At 34.8% G+C, this 15,381-nt stretch overlaps 2 protein-coding genes across 2 annotated transcripts; both read right to left on the bottom strand.

The window, feature by feature from the left end:
• Nucleotides 1-4,524: 4,524 nt before the first annotated feature.
• LOC147299760 (uncharacterized) lies at nt 4,525-8,646 on the bottom strand. The gene is made up of 9 exons (XM_086232194.1): nt 8,116-8,646; nt 7,776-7,982; nt 7,598-7,687; nt 7,382-7,489; nt 7,015-7,262; nt 6,860-6,908; nt 6,425-6,733; nt 6,053-6,330; nt 4,525-4,852 (listed from the first exon to the last, which is right to left on the bottom strand). Exons 1-8 carry the CDS (start codon nt 8,644-8,646, stop codon nt 6,061-6,063), a joined length of 1,812 nt encoding a protein of 603 aa, XP_086088320.1. The 3' UTR covers nt 4,525-4,852; nt 6,053-6,060.
• Nucleotides 8,647-8,900: 254 nt separating this feature from the next.
• On the bottom strand, nt 8,901-12,543 carry LOC147299761 (uncharacterized). Its single transcript, XM_086230002.1, has 6 exons — nt 12,512-12,543; nt 10,883-12,418; nt 10,158-10,786; nt 9,788-10,072; nt 9,602-9,707; nt 8,901-9,506 (listed from the first exon to the last, which is right to left on the bottom strand). Exons 2-6 carry the CDS (start codon nt 11,069-11,071, stop codon nt 8,901-8,903), a joined length of 1,815 nt encoding a protein of 604 aa, XP_086086128.1. The 5' UTR covers nt 11,072-12,418; nt 12,512-12,543.
• Nucleotides 12,544-15,381: the final 2,838 nt, after the last annotated feature.

Consider the following 15,381-nt stretch of genomic DNA (forward strand, 5'->3'; position numbering starts at 1 on the left):
ATTGCCATCAAACACATAGCAATCATCCCTAGACCTAGGGGCATTCAAGATCTCCCTTCCTTGGGAGTCAACAATTTTACATCCACTCTTGGACATACACACTTCACCACCCCATTCATCACAAAGTTGGCTAATACTAAGCAAATTAGAATTCAGCCCATCAACAAATCTTACATTTTTCAATTCGGGTATAGCGGGAATGTGTACAACCCCTTTTCCACTCACATAGGACTTCTCTCATCCTCCAAAAGTCACACTCCCACCATCATAAGGAGCAAGAGAGGTAAAGACCTCCTTATCTCCCGTCATATGTTTCGAACACCCACTATCTAGGTACCAAATGTTCCTCTTAGTGGCTGAAAAAGCATTCAAGGTTACTAGACATTTAGTGGAGCTCTTCACAACCCATCTTTGATGTGGACTTGGCTTATTTTTGGGAAGTGGGGTGACAAGTAAGGCAATTTTGGTTACCTCTTTAAGTAGATTGTTCACTTGCTCTTGTAGAGAAATATTTCTCTTTGGTTCACTTGATTTCTTTCCTCTAAGTTTGTTGCAATTTGGTCTAATGTGACCCTTGACATGACAATAATGACAAACCGGGACAAACTTTGTTTTTCTAAGTGAAGTAGAACAATCAATTTTTGTGACACTTGGTGTAGCTTGACTTGACTTAGAATGAGATGCATTTTGACCAATGTCAATGAAACCTAGACCCTTTTTGACACTATGATCAGATTCCGACTTGACAAAAATGGTCTTTGTGTTGGATACACTAGGACTATTTTCACTAAAACCCAAACCGGTCTTGTCCCCATGATGCTTTCCAATCCTAAGCATCCTATCAACCTTTTCAGCTCCAATGGTGAGCTCAACAATGCTCTCATTTGCTTCATGTACTTCTTTTTGAAGTTTCTCATTCAAAGATTTAAAGTAGATGTTGCTCTCCTTGAGCACTTTGACTTGACTCTCAAAATTTTGTTTCAAGATAGCCACACTTTCTAACTCACTCTCTAATGACTCAATCTTCTCACACAATTTCAATTTAGCATTCTTTAGTTTCAGATTTTCTTCCTTTATGCTAAGAGTTTCGGTGAAAAGTAAGTCATACTTATCACAAAGTGCAGTGTAAGACTCATCATCAGGAGCAGATTATGAGTCAGACCCACCATCAACTTGTTCAATCTCCTTGATTGATGCAACAAATGCAACTTCATCACCCTCAATATCGGAAGAAGACTCACAATCATTTGAGTCATCACTCTCACTATCACTCCAAGTGATTTTCATGGCTTTATTCTTACTTGAAGAATAATTCTTTCTATTATTTGCACATTCAATTGCTATGTGACCTATTCCACCACAAGTGTAACATTTCACATCTCTCTTGGTTGTTCTTCCTTCTTTAAAGTTAGACTTCCTCTCTTGTTTTCTCTCAAATGAATTCTCTCCTTGAGGTTTGAATTTGAACTCCTTAAAGTTGTTACCACTAGTCCTAGCTTCTCTCCCTTTATTTCTAAGAATTCATCTAAATCTTTTGACAAAAAGGGCAACCTCATCATCGGACATGGATGATTTTTCACTCAAGTTTTCACTCATCTCTTTGACACTTTGCAAATCAATATCCTTTGACTTCTTGCTGTCCCTTTCATCCATTTCAAGTTCTATCTCAAAAGTTTTAAGCTTTCCTACCAATTTACCAATTTTGAGTTCATCCAAATTTTGGACTTCTTGTATTGCATGTTTCTTAGATTGAAATCTCTTAGGTAGAGATCTAAGAACTTTTTGGACAATGGTAGACTCCTCATAATGTTTACCTAGGGACATGGCTTCATTTGTGAGGGCTTCCAACCTTTCATAGAACTCGAAAAATGACTCGAACTCTTTCATCCTAATTTCTTCAAATTTGGCATGTACCATTTGAAGCTTAAGTGACCTAACTTGTTTGTCCCCTTCATGAACAACCCTAAGTTTGTTCCAAGCTTGCCTAGCCGTGACACAATGTTGTATGTGTGCAAATTGTGAGGAAGATAGTGCAGTGACAATAGCATTTCTAGCCTTCTTGTTGGAGCTAGAAGCCGTGACTTCGGCTAAAGACCATTCGGACCTAGGCTTAGGAGTTTCAATCCCATCAACAGTTCGTGTGGGAGGAATCCACTCAACAGTGAGATACTCATATGCCAACTCGTCATAGGCATCAAGGAAAATTTCAAATTTTTCTCTCCAAGCAGCGTAGTTGCTGCCATCAAAAAATGGAGGAGAGTTGCAAGATCCTGCAACACGATCTCTTTCCATCTAGACACACCTAGAAAACAGACAACACCCTAAGATCTCTCTATTTGCTTTTAGAGTAGCGCTCTGATAACAATTGAAAGTTTAATTTAGGTGATCTATTCACTTAATAAACTTGATTAATTTCACTTTCAGTGATCGGACCCCAATTTTTGATTTATGTGATCATTCAGGAACTAGTCAAACAAACACAACTCAGACGATTCAGTAACGAAAATATGAAACTCCAGATTGACTTCTAAAAACCAAAAATCACTTTTGTAAACAACACAAATCAAACACACCAAAGGATCAAGTGACATCCTATACACTCAGAGGACCCATCACAGTAGGCATCCCAGTGTTATCCACAACTACAGTGATGTGTGATTAGCTAGACAGTTATATAAGACATATATCAATTTCAAGCATATAGCTACAGTGCAGATTTGTGTTTAAAAGTTGAGTGAGTCAGTAAGCATAACAACACAAAAAAGGAAGACGAATGCACACAAGATGTTCACCCAGAAAAACCACAAAGGGTAAAAACTGGGGGTCTTTTTCAGCTGACCGGGCAATCCACTATAGAGGAGGTTCAATACAAAGGGAGCATACAGCACACAAGCTCAATCACTAAGTCCTAAACTAAGTGGCAGCTTTCTTACCCCTTTGTGCAACTTCCATAAGCAAGGCAATCGGTCAATCATGAAGAAGGCAGCTCCAACTCTAAGCTCATCAACCCATGGCACCAATTCGCACCAAGCCCAGTAGATTCATCAATGTATGAACATGATATGCCAATGTTGGATTCTTTAAAAAAAAGATCAACCTTCTCAAGCTAGAGGCATGAAAAGGTTGATATTGAATCCTTCAACTAAAATCTAAAATGAATGTGTTTGAAGAATATATGAAAAGATTTAAACACTCAAACCCATTTAGAATTTTAGATGAAACAAAACAAGTTCAGAAAATCTTTTTGATTTTTAAGAATTAAAAGAACATTTTCTGAAATGTTAAAGATGAGCACTTAACCTGAAAAATACCCAGGCATAAAACCCGAAAAATACCCACTAAAAATGCTCATACACACGCACTAAAAGATCTGAACAGAATGCACAATATACCCGTACACACACACACAACTTTCATGTTTGCCCGAGCCACGTGGAAGCCAATCAATGGCTGTCCACAAGAGACGAATGAGGGGCATATTCTCTTTGTCCTAGAGGGGTATCATAGTATTACTAAGGATATGAATGAGGAGCTGTAAAAAGGAATTTTGCTTTATTTTGCAAAAATCAGAAATGGGGAAGATGATAAATAGTGCTGATGTGTGAAGGTGTGTGGCGTGAATGACAAAGAAACAATCAGATCTGATTGATACAGTAGGGGAACCAAGCCATGTGCAATGCACATGCATGTTTAGTAAAAAACAGAACATGAGCTTTAAAAGTAAAACCCGAAATGGCCCCACTGTAGTGACTGTGACTTAAGTATCAACCACTGTACGTGAAAAACATTGTTCTTTATGTTCAGTGAATGACTAGTCAAATAGACAAAAAACTGTTATTTTCATGAAATGAATGAAGTGCAGTATATACACTACAACAAAAATGGTCATTTATAGCACTCAAAAAACGCTATCAAACCCTTATAATAGCATTATCCAAAACGCTATGACAGCCGACGTTATAATAGGTCGACCTTTTTGATAGCGTTTTTCAAATGCTATAAAAGAGCACATCTATTATAGCATTTCCAAACGCTATAGAAATATATTATAATAGAGTTTCTAAAATGCCATAACATACTAGAAACGCTATTATTGAGACGCTAAAATGGTGTTTTTAGAATGCTATAAAAGAGCACATCTATTATAGCGTTTACAAACGCTATAGAAATCTACTATAATAGCGTTTCTAAAATGCTGTAATATACTAGAAACGCGATTATTGGGACGCTATAATGGTGTTTTTTGGTTCTTATAATATTGTGTATAATAGCGTTTAATGCCCTTGCTATAGCATTTTAAAACGCTATTGTTCTTTTTTCCCAGCATTTAATGAACGCTATAGTATTTATTGTTGACATTTTTTGGTGCCTGCTCCAAATTATTTCTTTGCATTTTTAAATTGCCACTGAGAAATTTTTCTATATAGCATTTAAAATGAAAATTGGTCCTAAAGTACAATAGTTTCAATTGATAAAAAAAAGTATAGTAGTTTCAAAATAGAAGTTACTCCAATTAAACACCTTAAGGCTCCATAAGTATCACAATTAGTACCTTACAAAATACTAAATACTAATCTTAATTAGCTTAAGGCTACAAATACCAAACTTCAAAAAAGAAAACCAACAATATCCAAGTCTCCCAACTGCAAAACACCTCTTAGCTATAGACAGAGAGGAAAACAGTTCAACATTTTGGGTCAGTGAGAATACTAACAAATCAACGCATATTCTGTTCAACCATCTCCTTGAGCTCATGTAGGGCATCTTCCAAAAAGATATGTAATCCCATCTTGAGAATTTGTTGCAGCACCAGCAAGATACAACTCCACAGCAAGTACAACCCAACATATTCCTGTCAATACAATCAGAATCATAATTGGAACATTAAGCCTATAACCTAGAGACAATAAGGAAAAAATATATATATATATATCCTGCAAGCATCTACCTAGACAGATGAACAGAATTTAATATTTACATAAACTTGTTTTGGAGGAGAAATTAACATTATGAAAGTTAATGGAAAACACTGATGTTTCAGTTTCAGAAACATTTTATGGTTGCCTGGTGGTTTGCTAGACATAAAGACAATGGCCTTAGTCAGATGGTTAAAAACCAAAACTCGAACAATTTGACTAGAAAGTATGAAACACATGTGTTCATGGTTTGAATTTTCAATGAAATTAAAAGCAATAATGATGTTCTTTAGTTTGCCTATTATAAAAAGATTATATTGTTTAGTTGAATTTTTCTGATAATCCTGAATATTGTTGAATCTTAACACTAGCAGTATACTTGACTGTTGTCCCTGCAGTTTATAATTTTTCCCACATATTTCAAACTATTTGAAATAGTTCATCATTCCTGGATTTTCAAGTACATTGGATCTCTGTTTCAATACTACTGAAGATGTTAGTTCTTCCTAGTATGTTATTCCGAAGTCTCAGTTAACCTTATTGCGTTGTTGTTTCAGCTGGATGTTCCTCAAAATAACTTCTCAGTTAGAGACATTTCTTGGTATGGTTTGCGTTGGGTATTCAGTCTACTTCTTATGGAACTAATGACACATCTTTTTTATTACAATGCATTTGCAGTCAGGTGAGTGTCTTAGAAGTTAAAGATATACCATGTATTGTGTATTTATATATATATATATATATTATCTTTTGAATAATTATTTAATTAAATCTACTTTTTCTGTACCTGTTAGTCGCATGTGGAAGCAGTTATATCCTATGGATGTGTTTATTATTGGATATGGGGTAAGAGACAGTCCTTATATTTATTAAGGTTCTTCATGATTAGAATTTTAATATCTCAAGTTTTTGTATGAAACAAGATATGCTTGTGAAGCAAAATAATGTATTTTTAATTTTAGGTGGACTATTTTACTTTTGTAACTTGGGTTTTAGAATGATTGTAACCTGCCAAGCATACAAGTTCACACACAATCATCTTTTTAGAGTTCCAAGACAGATTTCACAACCAAAAACAATAAAAAAAAATCACCATGAAACTCAATTTTAAATATTTTGAGTTGATAAATGCTTACCTAAATCTCTATTGTGGCATAACAACTTTGTCTGCAGGCCATGCTACTGTACTGCCAAGAGCTTCTTCAATACAAGTCATGTCAGATGAAGGCCTCCATAAATATGCTTCGGGTTTCCTTGCTATATCTACCCAAATTCTCATGGCATTCGGTCCTAGAGGAATATGATGAACAAGCTGTTTTGGATCACTTGAAGACCAACGTCCTTCAGCCACTATCTCACCAGATCCAGTCCAATCTAACAACTTGCACTTGCTCTTTGAATTATTATTCACACTCTAACAATAAGAAACAAAAGAAAATATTAGTTATCTTTAGATTGATATTTCAACATGTATATGTATGATAATTCAATACAAGTAAGTATTTTACCGACGGAGAAGATAAATTGCCATTTTCCTCAGCTTGTTGACTCATGGGCATAACAACTTTGTCAGCTGGCCATGCAACTGTATTACCAATAGCTTCTTCAATACAAGTCATACAAGATGTAGGCCTCCATAAAAATGCTTCAGGTTGCTTTGCTATGTCAATCCAAACCTTCATGGCATTAGGCCCAAGAGGGATGTGATGAACAAGTTCTTTTGGATCACTTGAAGACCAACGTCCTTCAGCAACTATATCCCCTGATCCAGTCCAATCTACCAACTTGCACTTGGTTTGTGTGTGAGTATTAACACTCTATATAATAACAAGGCAAACATAAGAAGAAAAAATATCAGGTATAGTTTTAAATTGATATTTGCTCTTGTACATAGCTTTTTTTTTTTAATTTTTTTTATCATGCAATACAAGTAACAACTTTACCATTGGCGAAGAAGCATTTTCATGTTCCCCATTTTGTTGACCCCCATTTGGTTGACCCTAATAATGCATAAAGTTTGGATTCAATCAATAAATAGGTTACAATTGTATCTAAATCAAAAGAATATATATTTAACAGTTTGTTACTTGCCTGAATGTTCATTAAACCACGGACTAAGTCCTCCAAATACTTTATCCTATCTTTAAGTTCAATCTGCCCTTCTTGAAGCTGGGCCACATGTTTGTCCCTCGATTGTAAGAAAGATAATTTAGTAAGGGTCATTCCTTTTCCCATTGCTCTTATCCTTCCATTAACATCTGGACCAAGGACTTTGGTTAGAGCATCTTCTTTCACATTAGTTGTTGAGCACGATGGTGAAACACTTTCTAATTTGTTCAACTCTTCCTAAAGGAGGTGATAAAAAAATAGATAAGTACAATAAAAACAAAGTACCATACAAAATTAGGCAGACATATCATAAAGGGGTGCCAGGTAATGTAAAGTATATAGATGATCTTTCTTACAATAGTTTCACCAGCTGATGTGTTCATTGGTTTACCATCTTTTCTGGTGCGTGATTTAATCCAAACTTGAACTCTAGAAATGGAGGATGGGTTTGCACTAGTCTTTTTCTGAAAGAAAAATAATAATATATATCAAACAGAAATACCACTACTTGAACTATTTAATAAACAAAAACCTAGCTAAAAATATATTAAATTCAACAAGTTATATATCACCATGTCAACAGTCAATCGAGCAAATCCTTTTCGACTGCATGTGTGTGGAATTTGTTTGCGCCTCATTTTTTTGTACTTCTCACTTCTAGCCTGGAACAATTCATTAGAAAAAAATATGTAAATAACTTATGTAACTTTCACCATAAAAGTACAACAGTTAGTTAATCAATGTGTTTACCTTAAATGTTGGACTTGTTTTTGACTTTACAAAACTCTTCCATACATTAATATCTTTAATGTTATCAGGCCGGAGTTTAAGCCTTTCTTCTTCATTTGGTGCTGTGAGTATTTGGTGAACTAATCTTGATTTTGAAGCTCTCCAAAGACAGCCCATCTCCTTAAATATATAGTCTTTTTGCCATCCCTCATCAACTTTGTACCTTGCCTACAAGTTATACATTGTAGAATTAATAAAAATTTGCACAACTAGGTAAAATATGTACATAACAGTGTACATATAAAATTTATATGATCAGATAAAATGTTAGAAAAAGTACCATTAAACTATTTTCACTTACCTGAATAGATTTCCACAAAATTTCTTTTTTATCGGAATCATTTTTCCTCCAATCATCAAGTGTTACAGGTACATTTTCTCGCACAAGTGGTCCTAAATATGAAGACAAACTGACTGATCCATCTCCAATTGCTTCACCCCCATCAGTCCATTCAACTTCAACCCGACTATCAGCATCCAAAGCAATGTCCTTCATTTTGGTTTTTCCTATACTCTTTTGTGAGGATGCAGCTTGGGGTGCTTGTGATGATGCAGCTTGGGGTACTTCTGATGATGCAGGTTCATGCTGGGGTGCTTGTGGGGATGTAGGTGTTTGGTTAAGTTGGATAACAGGCTCTGGAGTGCCCTCTCTGTGCAGTGACCCACCAGTACGATTTGTAGGTGAATCAAGTGGTCCTTGTTCTGAGATTTGAGGCCTATCTTGAGATTCTTTTGGAGTTGGCTGTGTGTCCATTGGTTGGAGGTTAGGATGAGAAGTGACATTTTCTGTTGCCTTTTTCTTGGACGCTGATCTCGTAGTACGCTTAACCATGTTTACTGACCTGTAGGTGGGATAAAGCACAATAATTCAAAATAATTAGAAGTATGCCTTTTATTTTAGAACAAAAATGAATCAATATATAGAATAAAAAATCTGAAACAAAAGACCAATGCAACAAGTTTACTTACTGTTCTGAACATTAAAAGCTAGGAAAGAAATATGAAATAAAAGAAACATCACATATATATAGAAGAAATATGAAATGAAAGAAACATCATGTTTCATTGATAATCTAAGTACATATATTACACAAAGATACCATCACAATCCCCCCTCACATAACTAACTTGCTCACTACATTCATCAATATTCATCTCAATTTCATTTGGAGTGGGAACTACATCTACATTCTCATCATACTTTTCCAACTCATAGAAACCTCTCGGTGGTGCCTTTAATAGGATATACCAGTTAGAGGAATCATGTTCTCTTGAATAAAACACTTGCTTCGCTTGAGATGAAAGGATAAATGGATCTCTCACAAATTGACTTTGACCTTGGTGTAGGTTAACAAGGGTAAATCCATCTTCAACCCTAACACCATTACCAACATTTGCCCAATGACACTTAAAGATCGGAACATAACATGAGTGGTAATCTAATAAAATTATATCAGTTAGTATCCCATAATAGGTAACCATATCAGATACTTGTGCAGCATCTTTTGCGCTTGCCCTACACATGCTAATTGCTTCAATGGAAACACCACTGTTTTGAGTTGACAACTCAACATCTATTGTATGAAACCGCTGCCCATTGATCATATATCCAGTGAAGGACAATGCCCCATTTCTTGGCCCATATGCAAGCAATTTTAATAACTCTGAATGATTACTTGAATCAATAGGAATCTGTCAAAAAAAAAAAAAAATCAAACTAAGTCAAAGATATAATTCATTTTATATGTTGTAGCTGAGAACATTTGATCTTCTAGATAGCGTATCACCTTTTTCTTTAACCATGATGCAAATTTTTCAGTGTGTCTCTTCCAAAGTAAGCTGGAATTTTTTTGAAGACTTTTGTTAGATTGCTTTAACTCCTCTTTATGCATCCTATAGTATAATGCAAAAATAAGTGAGTTAACTTGTATCTCTAGTTAGAAATTCTACAATTTTATGAGTGATTTACTTACACTAAGAATGGTTCCACATCTGATGTATTGAATAGCATACAGCGGTGAGCAATTTCTAACAATTCATCACTTAATGTAATCTGTCTTTTCCCAGAAATTGGACGACCTTCAAGAATTACCTCATTCCCAAAATCAGAATTTCGTACTTCTTGAACATCAACTTCAATTGAGTGCTGTAGAAACTCACTACAAAATGCCATGCATTCATCTGCAAGATAGCATTCTGCAATGCACCCCTCAGGTCGTGCACGGTTCTTTACATATCCCTTGAATATTTTCATATGTCTGGAAGCATAAAAGCATTATATTAAAACATGTACAACTTCTAAAATGAATGATTAAGTACAAAAAATTGATATGTGTTCCTAACCTCTCAAAGGGATACATCCAACGGTAGTGGACTGGTCCACACAATCGTACTTCTCTTCCTAAATGAATGGGCAGGTGAATCATGATATCAAAAAATGAAGGAGGAAAAAACCTTTCAAGCAAGCATAAGGTTTCAACCACCTCACTCTCAACTGATATCATTTTTTCCCTATCAATAACACGCTGACAGATTTTGTTGAAGAATACACTCATTTTCATTATTGCATTTCTTGGCCCTTTTGGCAGCAATCCTTTTACTGCTACAGCCAACAGTTGTTGCATAAGAACATGATAATCATGAGACTTGAGGCCCATAATCTTGCATTCCTCTACTGATATACAGTTCCCAATGTTAGAGCTATAACCATCAGGTACCTTCAAGTCAAATAACCTTTTGCAAAATGTCTTTTTCTCAGCCTTTGATAATGTATGTGGAGCTGGAGGAAGGTATGTTCTTGTTCCTCGATCTTCTGCATATAGGTCCTTCCTAATTCCCATATCTTCTAAATCCTTACGAGCATTGAGTCCATCTTTTGATTTCCCATTAATATCCAAAAGTGTGCCTATTATGCTTTCACAAAAGTTTTTCTCTACATGCATTACATCCAAATTATGGCGTAATGGCAATTCCTGTTTGGATCATAAAAATTATGAGTTTAGAGTTTTTATATACTATTAAATTCTTAATAAAATAAAGTTTAGAGTTAAAGGATATAAAATACTCACCTCCCAGTATGGTAAATCAAAAAAGATTGACCTCTTCTTCCACATCTTTTCCCCATTTTGGTCTTCTCTTTTTCGTTTTCTCTTATCAGCTTTTCCCCAAACATTCACAAAATCTTTAAGAGCAAGAGAAATATTTCTACCTGTCATGATTCTAGGATTTCTTCCATTTTCTTCCTTGCATTGAACCATGACTTATTTTTCCTAAATGGGTGTGTTGGAGGTAGAAATCTCCTATGACCCATGTATACACCCTTCCTACTATACTTTAGCCACTGGTAATGAGTATTTTTACCACATATAGGACATGCTGTACTACCCTTTGTCTTACATCCAGCAAGATTTCCATATGCTGGAAAATCATTTACTGTCCACATCAAAATTGCTCTTAAATTGAAGATCGTTTTACTGAATGCATCATAAACATTCACTCCAATATCCCACAAATGTTGCAAATCTTCTATAAGTGGCTGTAAATATACATCGATGTCATTTCCAGGTTGCTTTGAACCAGGAATCAATAATGTTAACATAATGTTCTCTTTTTTCATGCATAATCCAGGTGGCAAGTTGTATGTAACGAGCATTACTGGCCAACAACTATATGGTTTGCCGAAATTGGAAAATGGATTGAAGCCATCTGTAGAAAGACCAAGCCTAAGGTTGCGTGGATCAGCTGAAAATGATGGCCATTTATCATTAACCAAGTCCCAAGATACAGAATCCACCGGGTGACGCATCTTCCCATCATTGCTTTTATGATTGAAATGCCACCTTAAATCTTCTGCCATTCTTTGAGACCTAAACATCCTTCTAAATCTAGGAATGATAGAAAAATATCTCAAAACTTTAGCCGGCACACCCTTTTTAATCTTCTTTGTACGCTTGTCAACCTTCCATCTTGAAGAATCACATTTTGGGCAATTGTCCATGTTCTCATACTGTTTTCTAAAGAGACAACAATCGTTCTTGCAAGCGTGAATCTTTTCATAGCCTAGATCGAATGCATTTAGAAATTTTTTTACTGAGTACAAGGACTTGAGAAGCACATTCGACATTGGTAACATGTCATGCATAATCTCTAGAAGGCCAGTGAAACTCTTATCGGTCCATCCACTTACAGATTTGTGTCTGTATAAAGTTACAATGGCCGATAACTTTGTGTAATTTGTACAACTAGGGTATAGAGGGGTTTCTGCATCTTCTAATTGTTCAATGAAATCATCATCCCTTCTTTCTTCAACAGGCTCTATATAGTCTTCATCATGCAAGTAGGCTGCTCTATATAATTCATATGCCTCATTCATGTCCATTTCTTCAACTCTCTCATCTGTAATTGGCTTTTCCCCATGATGAAACCAATTTGTGTATGTGAGATCCATTCCCTTTATCACCAAATGCTCAAAAATAGTATAAGAAAAATGATGACTTAAGTTCCGGCAATTTTTGCAAGGGCATAGAATCTTTTCTGCGTTCCCTGAATTCTTTTCTGCCATCTTTACAAAATTCCATGCTCCTTGCAAGTACTGATCAGTAGCTCTAACATTTTAAAAAAAAAAATGAATGTACTAAGAAGTCTACCAAGAGTGTTTAATTTTTAACTATTCAATTAGGTTGTAAGGTTATTGTTACCTGTTCAGATGCACCCAATCTTTATCCATCATCCTAAAGTCATATAAGATCTACAATAACAAGTCCTAAACTCTTAGAGAACCGATCCCATATCAATTACTCAATTGCACAAAACTTAAAATAACAAATTCTGCATTTCAAAGTGATAGAGCAAAAAATAGATATATAAATGAAAATTAGTAAAGAAAGACTAGTACCAAACAAGAGATTTTCTCAATTGAGTTGTCTATATGTCTAATAAAATATAGTCAAATGCAATGATTTCATTTAATGTAATGACTCCATTTAAATTAAGCATTTAAAAATACCTCTTTGCACTCAACAGCACCAAAACCTCTGTAAATGCAATGGTTTGATTGATCTTCAGACCAATCTACCTTCGAATCTCTGCTTTTGTTACAACAAAATAACATTGTTACTTCATAACTATATATAAATAACATTATAAACTATAAAACAATCCTACATTGACATGAAAAATAAATAAAAAGAAAGAGAAAAGGGAATGGTTGATGGGTGCAGAGAGTGAAAGACAACATTTTTTAGGACAGAGAGAAAAATAGAAAGTGAAAGAAAAAGATATAGATCCATATCCTAGCTAGCTTCTGTCCACAATGCCAAAGAGAAAGATAAAGATGTTCTAAGACTTACAAAATAGTATACACCTCTCTCTCTTGCATATCAATTGAATAAAAAACAATAATAAGCAAGAAATCATCCAATAAGCAAGAAAACTTGTGATTGGTTGTTGGAGTTTAAATATCAATTAAATGGTTCAAGTAGCATAAGTTGCAAAGAAGTCATCCTCCCCCCAATTTTTTTCATAAAAACAAATATTGACCTTCCCCCAAATTAGATATATAGCACAAAGCTAAATATAGATAATACAATTCAGCCCCAATAAGTATAAATAAAGAAAAACTTAAGACTAACAAATACCAAAATATAACACAGCATTGTGCTACGAGTATCCCTTCTCCTTTTATGTTCTCTTAATTCCCATTCTCTTTTCTCAATTGCAAAATTTTAAATTATTTGTTATTCATGCATTTGCTAAAAATAAGTATATAGGTGCAACAAACTTTTGATTTCACATTTATTGGGATTCTTCTGTCCCAATATTTTAATTTAATCAATGTGCCCTCCATACCAAGGAGTTGTGTCAGATAATCCCCTCTTAATTACAAATGACCATGTGACTAGTCAATGAAATCAAGAACAAATAATGTTGTCCTGTGTACTTTTAATTTAGATAGAATATGATCTACAAAAACCACAAATACACATGGAGCTAGCAAGGGAGATAATTAAAATTAATTTTAACACATTAATGAGGAAAGGAAAATACCAAAGCTAAAGCAAATGTGCCATCTAAAGGCGCTGCATGCGAAAGTTGTCCAAATATGCCCAGCGTTGCCTATGTATGAGAAATAATCAGAACCAGTAAGTAGATATAGCACAACCTATTCAATCATAATTCAACTACCCAAAGAAGTACTTAATTACCTAGCTAACAAAACTCACCCAATCACAAAGAAGGAATATCCTTCATAAACACGGTTGCATAGAAGAAAGAATATGTTGAAAGTCCAAAATACAAAAGAGAAGTACTTTGTACCTGCAAATATTTCAGATTAGGTGATCTCTTGAGCAACTCTACCCACCAGTAACAGCAATCAAGAACAACCAGCTTCAATTCGCTCAAATTATCAAAAGCAGGTAGACAAGAAACCTTCATGAAATAAATTAGTGATCAAACATAAGATTCCAAATAATATATTGCGAAAATTTTTTTTTAAAAGGACATTCAGTCTCAACAACTACATGTATAGGTTTGGTACAAAGAAAGAACAACAATAACCATAATAGGGCAAGAAGAATGTAATATGGGAAATGCAAGGGATGTGTCTTTCCCTCGCATAGTTTAGAATACCACTGGAAAGGTGCACAAATTTTGTATGATTTGGGTTTGTATGTAAAAGGGAATAAAGATGAGAACTGTCTTACAAAATTACAATTCTTTTTCTTTATAATTTCCTTTGCAAACCAAAACCTAAGTACTATTAAATTTTTTTCATACCAGCAACCTGTCTAGCATTTATGCCTCACCCCTCCACTCTTCCTCTCTACAAAAGAAGAAAAAGGAAACAAGTAGCTGCCCTTCCCCTTTCACAATCACCCCTTTCTTTCTTCAAAAATTACCCTTCGCCTTAAATTTCACATGCAAAAGGTTCACAGCCATTATAAGAGCCTATATTCATCCTGTACTATTTTCTGGAAGTTACATTCTCATCAGAGTTTACCAGTAACTAATTGCAATTCTAAAAAATACGCATAAAACATTTAACATGTGGAATGCAATAAGGAACAAATAATAAAATAAAAATTACAATTAAATCACCAATGTAGATTTTCTAATGAGTTAAAATATCTAGAACCTAGATTACTTTTTTTTATTTTTTATGAGAAACAGACTTTCATTAATGAAAAAAGAAGTACAGAGTACAATACAGTGGACAAGATCCTAAATAACAAGCTCTAGGATGTTCTAATAATAAAACAAGTAGAATACAACAGCAATCAACATATAGCAGAGTACAACATCCTAAAAACAAACTCTAGTATGTAGTACAACAACAGAAACAAATCTAACACACAACATCCTCCCAATTAGACATAATTACAGAGAATTAATAGTCCCTGAAATCTGGATCGACTGATGCCCATAGGTGAAGCCCCAAACCAAACTCTCTCCCCACCTTTGAACAAACAGAAAAGAAGAAACAAACTACGCTCTTACCATCGAAGTGTTGAGCACTAGCCCCATATTGGTTAGGCTAGATGTCTAGTAAAGTTATATATACCCACTT

The sequence above is a fragment of the Dryas octopetala genome, chromosome 1 (assembly GCF_963921425.1).
Source record: "Dryas octopetala chromosome 1, drDryOcto1.1, whole genome shotgun sequence".
Lineage (NCBI taxonomy): Eukaryota > Viridiplantae > Streptophyta > Magnoliopsida > Rosales > Rosaceae > Dryas > Dryas octopetala.

Excerpts from the sequence above, each read along its gene's own strand:
- LOC147299760 (XM_086232194.1), bottom strand. The coding sequence starts at position 8,646 with ATGGTTAAGCGTACTACGAGATCAGCGTCCAAGAAAAAGGCAACAGAA. Across the intron at positions 7,490-7,597 it reads CTCGATTGACTGTTGACATG|AAAAAGACTAGTGCAAACCC; the intron begins GTGATATATAAC and ends TTTTTCTTTCAG. Across the intron at positions 6,331-6,424 it reads GCAATTTATCTTCTCCGTCG|AGTGTGAATAATAATTCAAA; the intron begins GTAAAATACTTA and ends TCTTATTGTTAG.
- LOC147299761 (XM_086230002.1), bottom strand. The coding sequence starts at position 11,071 with ATGGTTCAATGCAAGGAAGAAAATGGAAGAAATCCTAGAATCATGACA. Across the intron at positions 10,073-10,157 it reads TGGATGTATCCCTTTGAGAG|ACATATGAAAATATTCAAGG; the intron begins GTTAGGAACACA and ends TTATGCTTCCAG. Across the intron at positions 9,708-9,787 it reads GATGTGGAACCATTCTTAGT|GATGCATAAAGAGGAGTTAA; the intron begins GTAAGTAAATCA and ends ATTATACTATAG.